Source organism: Physeter macrocephalus, chromosome 16 (assembly GCF_002837175.3).
Source record: "Physeter macrocephalus isolate SW-GA chromosome 16, ASM283717v5, whole genome shotgun sequence".
Lineage (NCBI taxonomy): Eukaryota > Metazoa > Chordata > Mammalia > Artiodactyla > Physeteridae > Physeter > Physeter macrocephalus.
In genome coordinates, this window is record NC_041229.1 from 63,983,214 (window position 1) to 63,992,587 (window position 9,374).

Genomic DNA, 9,374 nt, shown 5'->3' on the forward strand with positions numbered 1-9,374 from the left:
CGCAACGGGAGAGGCCACAACAGTGAGAGGCCCGCGTACCGCAAAAAACAAAAACAAAAACAAAAAGAAAAGTGAAAAAACTTGGTCACTACTTCCAGAGATTCAAAATCTAACTAGAGGAAGAGATAATGTTAGAGACAGACAGAGAGAAAGAGAGAGAAAATAAGCTGTCATGTGACTGGTAGAAACCTTGATAACTCAGAGGAAGGAGATAATTTCCTCTGGGGTGAACAAAAGAGGCTTCGTGGAAGAAGTGGAATTTGGACTGTCAACAGAATTTTTGATAAGCAGAGATTGGGAGGAAGAGCATCCCAGAAAAATAAAGAGTTGGGGGAATGACAAAATGCATGGCTATGCCTATGGAATTACAGAGAATATCAACATGGCTGGAGTTAGTATCCATATAGGAGAAGGTGCAGAAGTTAGCTGCTACCAGACCTGGGTGGGGGTTGTGCTGAGGCATGGAGCTTCTATTGTATTCTCAGGGAATAGAACCTTCTAATAGAACGAGGCAAAGGGAACCTTTGAATGCTTTAGGATAGTGTTTGTACAAGACGAAAGTTATGATTGATCAGAAATCACTTGGATCCTCTTTCAAACTGCACACTTCACCCAGATGTCCCTAGAACCCCTGCTTCAGTGAACCACTGTAACTGAGAAGTGCGTGTTATAACTCTCAGCCAGGAACATGAACAATGGTTGGGAAACATCATCCCAGAGGCAGAAACACTATTTCAGAGACTATTGTGTGTGGTCAGAAGGGCACCAGGATCAGTAAAGCTGTTTTAAAAAAGGGGTTGGGGGGAGGTGATGGGGAAGGACCTGTATTCATCCCTCAGACTCCTTAAAGTCATTTCCTCCTAGCTGCTTTCTCTGCCTCTGGTCCTGCTCCATTTCAAACTATTTTATATTTCATGGCCCGGTTAATCTTCCTGTCCTGATGCTGTCATTCCAACTCCAAAACCCGTAATGACAAACCACTATCTACAGAACAGACTGAAGTTCTTTGATTTCCCATAGAAGGCTCCTTTTGAATGAGGCTGCAGCATCTTTTAGACCTTGCTTCCTGCTATTTGTCATCAGGTATTTTTTAGTCCAGCCAAGCAACTACTTAAGAGTCCCTTGCTTTCCTGTCTCCATGCCTCTTTCATGCTGCTCATTCTGCCTGGAGTACCATTCCACATTTCCTTTCTCATCTATCTTCATCTTCTCCATCCTTGAAGGCATAGTTCAGATGCCTTTCCTGAACCCCTCTCTCTCCCACCCTGCCTTTGATAATGTCTCTCCATTCTGAACTCCCATAGAACTTTGCCTATATCTCTCTTTAGTCATGCATAATTTGCATTTTTAAAAAAGACTCCACAGTTATTTATTTATTTATTTTAAATTTACTTATTTATCTATTTGGTTGCGCTGGGTCTTAGTTGTGGCCAGCGGGCTCCTTAGATGTGGCATGCATGTGGGGTCTAGTTCCCTGACCAGGGATTGAACCCAGGTCCCCTGCATTGGGAGCTCAGAGTCTTAACCACTGTGCCACCAGGGAAGTCCCCACAGTTATTTATGTTTAAAAAAATCAGAAATTTAAAAACAATATAGTAAATAAAATAAAAATCACACATTTTCCCACCACCCAGAAACACCAATTTTTAAGCTTCATATTTGCATTCATTTTTTTTCTTTTTAAAAAAAAATCTGTTATTTTATTTATTTATTTATTCATTTGGCCTTTCTGCACAACACGTGGGATCTTAGTTCCCTGACCAGGGATCAAACCTACGTCCCTTGCATTGGAAGCACGGATCCTTAACCACCGGACCAGCAGGGAAGTCCTTTTCTTTTTTTTTAATTGAAGTATAGTCGATTTACAATGTTTCAGGTGTACAGCAAAGAGATTCAGTCGTGTATATATACATATTCTTTTTCAGATTCTTTTCCGTTATAGGTTATTACAGGATATGCATTTTTTTTTTTTCCTTTGGCCATGCCGGGCAGCATGCAGGATCTCAGTTTCCTGATGAAGGATTGAACCCATGGCCCCCAAAATTGAAGCATGGAGACTTAACCACTGGACCACTAGGGAAGTCCCTGCATTCACATTCTTAAAGGAAGGAAAACATTATAGACAATTTTATTGTCTCCTTTAACCACATACTCTCCCCCTCAGTCCCATTTCTGCTCTCAATGTCCAGTGGAAACTGCCACCATAAGTTTGGTGTGTATCTTTCCATTCCATTCCCTATAATTTTATCTGCGAACACAGATGTATTCATCACTAATGGACTGTGATGTTGTGTGTGTTTTTTTTTAATTAAAAAAAAATATTTTTTGGCTGCGTTGGCACTGGGTCTTTGTTGCTGTGTCCCCTGCCTTGGCAGGCAGATTCTTAACCACTGCACCACCAGGGAAGTCCCTATTGTGTGTATTCTTAAATTTATATTAATGGTATCATGATTTTTTTTTTTTTTTTTTTTTTTTGCTTGCGCGGAGTCTTTGTTGCTGCACACAGATTTTCGCTAATTGTGGCGAGTGGGGGCTACTCTTCGTTGCGGTGCGCGGGCTTCTCATTGCAGTGGCTTCTCTTGTTGCAGAGCACCGGCTCTAGGCACGCGGGCTTCAGTAGTTGCAGCACGCGGGCTTAGTAGCTGTGGCTCACAGGCTATTGAGTGCAGGCTCAGTAATTGTGGCACACGGGCTTAGTTGCTTCGCAGCATGTGGGATCTTTCCAGACCAGGGCTCGAACCCGTGTCCCCTGCCTTGGCAGGCGGATTCTTAACCACTGCGCCACCAGGGAAGTCCCTATATGTATCATTTTGCATATTGCTTTTTCACCCAAAATTTTTTTGAGACCAATTCAGGTTGATCAATGAACCATTCTGATTATTTATCCATTCCTCTTTGATAAAAAATTAGGCTGGGCTTCCCTGGTGGCGCAGTGGTTGAGAGTCCGCCTGCCAATGCAGGGAACACGGGTTCGTGCCCCGGTCCGGGAAGATCCCACGTGCCGCGGAGCGGCTGGGCCCGTGAGCCATGGCCGCTGAGCCTGCGCGTCTGGAGCCTGCGCTCCGCAATGGGAGAGGCCACAACAGTGAGAGGCCCGCGTACCGCAAAAAAAAAAAAAAAATTAGGCTGCTTCCACCTTTTTGCTATTATAAACAATGCTGTAGAGGACATCCTCACACTTGTTTCTTTGTACATACAGGTGAGAGTTTCTTTGGGATACGTATCCAGAAGTGTAATTGCTAAGTCACAGGATATGTGCAGTTTTTAAAATGTTTAATTGTGGTTAAATACACAAAACATAAATTTACCATCTTAACCTTTTTTTTAACTGTATGGTTCAGTAGTGTTAAGTACATTCATAATGTTGTGCAACCAATCTCCAGAACTCTTTTCATCTTGCAAAACTGAAACTCTAAGGGCATGTACATTTTTAACACATTATTAAGTGCATGACTTATTTCATTTACTAAACTATGAGCTTTATAAGTGTGTGATCAACATCTCATTAATTTCCACACCCAGTGCCTACTACAGTAGTTTAACAAGTAGATGCATAACAAATGTTTGTTGAGTGAATGAGAGAACCAAGCAATCAAGAGTAATAATATAATTTTCACAATTATAGTGAGATAAAATTTCCTCATTACACAGATGAGGTACTGTAACTCAGTTCTGGTAACCTCACCTATTTGGAACATAGCCTATAAGCCAAAAACGGACAGTCATGACCTCTGAACAGACAAAATAGCTGACCAAAAAAAAGAAAAAAAAAAATCAATGCTTTAAGGCAAATGTACTTTAGGACATCCCTTCTGAACTTTTATTTGGAGTCGACTATTTTAAAATTTTTATTATAAAATATGGCATATTTGGTGTCAAAATCAGGAGATTACAAAAAAATATACAAAATAGGCATCTTGAAAAATCACCCTTTGCTGCAGATAGAGAGATGCACTAGTCAGACTCCCCCTCAAGAAAGGACTTACTACCCAGCTGCAGGGAGTGTGATAGCCTTCAGCTGTTAACCTCTTGGTCATCCTTACCTTTCCAGCCAAGGTCACTCTTCTCAGAGTGGCTCCAAGCAATGATTGTGGAAGGTGGTGGTACAAAGACCTGGCTGTTTCCACTGATCACAGGACACCTCCAATAAGGCAACCTTTGCTCCAGAGCTCCCTGTTGGGTGGCAGAGATTTTGTACCACATCTAACCACTCCATCTACCCAATCCTGCTTCCTCCCCTTTCTTTTCATAGGTGTAACTTCTCAATAAACTTTTTTTCACTTTGAACTTCAGCTTAGCATTTGCTTCCTACAGAACCTGTTACCGAAAGCTTGGCCTCTCTGTACACCGGTGCCGGATGAAATCTTGGAGACAGAGTTTTGGGTGAAGTAGAAAAGGATAGCTTTATTGCTTTGCCAAGCAAAGGGGGATACAGTGGGCTCCTGCCTCGGAAAAACTATGTGTCCCAACCCGGGAGGATTTGATGAGGGGTTTTATAACAGTGGTTCAAAGGTGGGGTCTCTGACAAGATTAGGGTGTGAGCAGGGCTTGCTTACTCTCATTTCAGGTGGTCAGTCTCCTAATCTTGATGAGCTTCTCTGGTCCCTTTAACCTTGCCTCAGGTGGTTTCTTGGCTGCCCTCCCTTGATTAGCAACTGTTCGAATCTGCCCTTTGGAACTCAGGGAAGGTCACTGAGGCTGGAATCTTGCCTACAAGAAGCGAGGGACAAAAGGTCTCCATGCCCGGGAGCCCCACAGGGCCTCATTAGGTTTCAAACCCAACAGGCACACTCTTAACTCTGTAATCCTGGGGACTTCCCTGGTGGTCCAGTGGTTACAAATCCACCTTGCAATGCAGGGGACGTGGGTTTCCATACCTGGTCTGGGAACTAAGATTCCACATGCTGCAGGGCAACTAAGCCCAACTACTGAGCCCCCGTGCCACGCTCGCAGCAATGAAAAGATCCCGTGTGCAGCAACTAAGACCCGACGACGCAGCGAAAAATAAATAAATAAATAAATTCTGTAATTAAAACAAAAACAAAGCAAAACTCTGTAATCCTAATTCCCAGAGATAAGTACCATAAACATTCTTCCAGTCTGTTTACTATGAATATATGTACTTTTATGTTTTATTTTCACTCATTTAAAATTAGCATTTTACTATGAAATTAAATAATTCTCAAAAATGTGATTTAAAAAATCATCACATGAATGCACCATGATTTTTTAAAATTATTGTATTATGTTAGACATTTATATTGTTGCCAGTTTTTAAATAAATAAGCCTGCAGTGACTATTGTATATAAATCTCTGCCCATATCTGTATTTATCACCTTAGGATATACAAATAGAAATGAAATTACTGGGACGAGTTTATATGCTTTTATTTTTACCACATTAAAAATGAATGAAGACCTTTCCGACAGTGATGACCTCCCCACGAGAACATGCCTCTTGCAAAGGATCTCCTTCATCCCTCTCCAGAAGAGAAGAGCAAACACAAGAAGAAGCGCCTGGTGCAGAGCCCCAATTCCTATTTCATGGATATGAAATGCCCAAGATGCTATAAAATCACCACCGTCTTTAGCCATGCACAAACAGTAGTTTTGTGTGTTGGCTGCTCTACTGTCCTCTGCCAGCCTACAGGAGGAAAAGCAAGGCTTACAGAAGGATGCTCCTTCAGACGGAAGCAGCACTAAAAGCCCCTGGAATCAAGATGAATGGGAAACCACCCCAATAAACACATTTTGGATTAAAAAAAAAAAAGAATGAAGTTTAAAAATATTTCACTGGAAATATTCCTTGACACATTGAAAAATATTTCAATACTTCAATACCACTAGACAACGTATAGTGCAAAACAGTAGTCTTCTGCCTCACTCCTCTTCATAGCCCAAAGACAACCATTTTCCACTTTTCATGTTGCTTCAGGTATTTACCTCTATATATTTAAAAAAAAAAGTGTTTATGCTGTTATTTCCTGATGTATCTGCGTTAAACACGCTCTATTGCCTTCCTGTTGTGGTAGATGAGGATGTAGCACTCTTACAAATACACTGCACACCCAACACCACTACTTCCCCATCCTCCCAGAGTAGTTAAATCATAATTTTAACTTACATTAATAATCAATGTTTACATTATGATCAATATGTATAATTTTCAGTCAAAAAGTGAACTATGACTCCTTTTTTGTAAAACTCTAGTGAATAAGAAAGCCCATTTTACTTCATCTGTACCAATGCAATGACTTTTAAAAAAAGTTGCCTTTTCTTTTTTTAAAATATTTTATTGATTGATTGATTGATTTTATTTTTTATTTTTGGCTGCATCTGTTCTTAGTTGCAGCACGCGGGATCTTTGTTGCAGCATGTGGGATCTTTCATTGCAGCGTGTGGGCTTCTCTCTAGTTGTGGCGCACAGGCTTCTCTCTAGTTGTGGCCTGCAGGTTTTCTCTCTCTAGTTGTGGTGCGCGGGCTCCAGAACGCGTGGGCTCTGTAGTTTGTGGCACGCAGGCTCTCTACTTGAGGCGGGCGGGCTCAGTAGTTGTGGCACCTGGGCTAATTTGCCCCGCGGCATGTGGGAATCTTAGTTTCCCGAGCAGGGATCGAACCCACGTCCCCTGCATTGGAAGGCAGATTTTTTTACCCCTGGACCACCAGGGAAGTCCCCTGTTTCCTTTTCTGATACTAAAAGTAAAACATGTTCATTATGGAAATTTTAATTCAGAAACATCAAAAGAAAGAACTTAAGATCAACTGTAATCGCAGTCCCTGTGTAAACTGCTCCTCTTGCCACCTCTTTGCTCCCTTGTCTTCTCTCCAAGTACCCAATCAATGCTACCTGGGCTATCTGCAAAGTGTCACGAAGGTGTCCGAGAATGCCGAGGTCCCTTGGAGCATCCACTCTCTGCTACTGCCATCTCGAGTCTGTCTCTGCCAACTTGCAGATCTGTGCTGCCCTCCTCTCTCTGGTCAGTAGGCAAATGCCTGTCCCTTTCTCATGCAAAGCTCTTTCCATTGGGGATCTCACAGCTAAGTTCCTAACAATTCAGTTCTTTCAGCAAGCCATCCAGAAGGGTACCTGGGCTCCTGGTGAGTCGGCTGTTTCCGTTTTAGTACACAGCCTGCTCCTTCCTAGGACTGAGTGGGGATCAGGTTCAAACACAGCTTTATAAAATCTTCATAAACACCCTTCTCTAACATTCAGGCCCTGTGGCTGATTCTACCCTCTATGGGAACTCCTTCCTCAGTAGGGGATTTTTCCCTTAAGGAATCTATTAATACGTCCCACAGCCTGTGTTTCATCAGGTGATGTTCATTTTAAAACTCAAATTTTACATACTTCTTCTGGACCCAAGAAAATCAAGGGAAGGGACTAGGTGTTTCAAGCATTCTGTCACAACAGTGCAGAGCCCAACTTGACGTCCAGGTTCTACACCAACCAGGACACAAATATATATATTATCTATCACAGTGCTGGCAAACTCCACCGAGCCACTGCCCTTACCACACACACCCCCATATGTTACTTCCTCCGTGAAACCTTTTATCATCCCCCTCTATTCACTCAGTTGCTTCCTTTCTTGTTCGCACTGAGATGAGAGCATTTATTACGTAGTATACACCCCCCTCCCAGCTCTGAAAGGGCTGGAATCTATGAGCCACAATGTAGGATGAAGAGTAAGCATAAATATTTATAGGAGGGATGAGGGTTTGGGTGAGCCAGGTTATACTCTAGTGCTTAAATACCAGGAAAGGGACTTTCTACGCAAACCAAAAAACAACAGGGAGGTGTTCCATTTTCTTGAAGCAGGGGAATCTGCTTGAAAACGTAGTGTGCCTTAAAAATGTGCCAGGTCATTGTGTGAGAGTCAGATGGGAATGTGGCAAAACCAGTTAGGAAGTCACCCGCGGTGACCCTGCACTGAGATGTTAAGAAGTGCAAGATGGTTGCGGTGACGTGGAGAGAGAGAACTACATCCAAAAGGTAATTTCAAAAGAAATAATAACAAAAAGTTAGATTTGCTGAGTTCCCGCTATTTGCTAGGCTGGGCCAACACCACCAAGGTGGGTATGGACTCATCCCCATTTCGCCCATGTTTAAAATGAGATTTGGCCAGATTGAGCGACTCTCTAGGGGTCGCACACCCGGCAAGCAAGCGGCAATGCTGAGCTTCCAACGCAGGTCGTGAGGCTGCCGAGGCCTCCGCTGCCTCAACCCCAATCACCCACTCTCTGCACTGCGCGGTGAGGGCCGTTTTCCCGACCTGAGGCCTCAGCTCCTCAATTCACTGAGAAGAGCCTTGCAGAGGGCACTGGAGTTCAGGGATGCTTTATCCAGCTGACAAGCCCTGTCGGGATCTTAGAGCCCAGCGGCTGCGGGCGGAAGAAGGCGCGTGGCGGCGGCGGCTGCAGGAGCTGAAAGGACCCCGAGGCGGAAGCGGCTTGGTCACGGCGGGGCCGGGACGCGGTCAGCGCGGAGAGCGCCGGCCGCCGGCGGCTCTGCATAGTGAGCCGTGACGCTCGGCGGCCGCACGTGCGGGGCAGTGGGGAGCCACCACTGATCAGAAGAGCCGAGTCAGCGCAGGCCACGCCCGCGGAGGCCCGTGTGGAGGGCGGACGCGCGACTGCAGGGGCCCAGCGCCTTCGGCTCCGGCGCGCCGCGTCCGGGCAGCCTGCGCCTGCGGATCCCAGGCCATCCCGGCACCACCGCCCAGAAGAGATTAGGCGCAGTTTTTCGAATATCCCGCCCCGGGACTGGAATCTGAGACCGAAGTTTGACATCTTGAAGTCGCCCCAAGCAACAGATGCTCTGTGCAGGTTTCAGTGGAAGCTTCTGACCTGCGAAAGGAGACAGGCTGTGAGTCTCAAAGACTGAGTGGATTTTGAAGATCAAAGGGACTTGCCCAGGATCAGAATTGGTTTGCCTGACTCAGTTCCCAAATTTAGTAAATAATAATGAAAACAAGACACTCACTTTTTGTTTTTTAATGCAAGAGCAAAACTTCCAGAATTCCAAGAGAAAATAAACCTTGGTTTCTGAGACAAAGTTTAAACAAGATGGGAGTGTGGCAGAGGGAACTTTCTAGAGATCCCTGATGTACAATAGTGAGGCCAGAACCCATGTTAGTAAAATAATGCTTTATCGTTTTTGCTCAAATTTATTTTTTAGTTAAAAATGATACTATAGAAATTGCTGGGGGATAGGGGGTGGGATATGACACCTAATTACAGTCCCTCAACCAGAAAGCACAATTACTTTTTATTTATTTATTTATTTTTGGCTGCATTGGGTCTTCGTTGCTGCTTGAGGGCCTTCTCTAGTTGTGGTGAGCAGGGGCTACTCTTCATTGTGGTGCATGGGCTTC

General features: G+C 44.1%; 1 protein-coding gene across 1 annotated transcript; it reads left to right on the plus strand.

The window, feature by feature from the left end:
- Nucleotides 1-5,290: 5,290 nt before the first annotated feature.
- On the plus strand, nucleotides 5,291-5,764 carry LOC102976554 (40S ribosomal protein S27-like). The gene has a single exon (XM_024118953.3). It carries the CDS (start codon nucleotides 5,452-5,454, stop codon nucleotides 5,701-5,703), a length of 252 nt encoding a protein of 83 aa, XP_023974721.1. The 5' UTR covers nucleotides 5,291-5,451; the 3' UTR covers nucleotides 5,704-5,764.
- The last annotated feature ends 3,610 nt before the right edge of the window (nucleotides 5,765-9,374 follow it).

Excerpts from the sequence above, each read along its gene's own strand:
- LOC102976554 (XM_024118953.3), top strand. The coding sequence starts at position 5,452 with ATGCCTCTTGCAAAGGATCTCCTTCATCCCTCTCCAGAAGAGAAGAGC.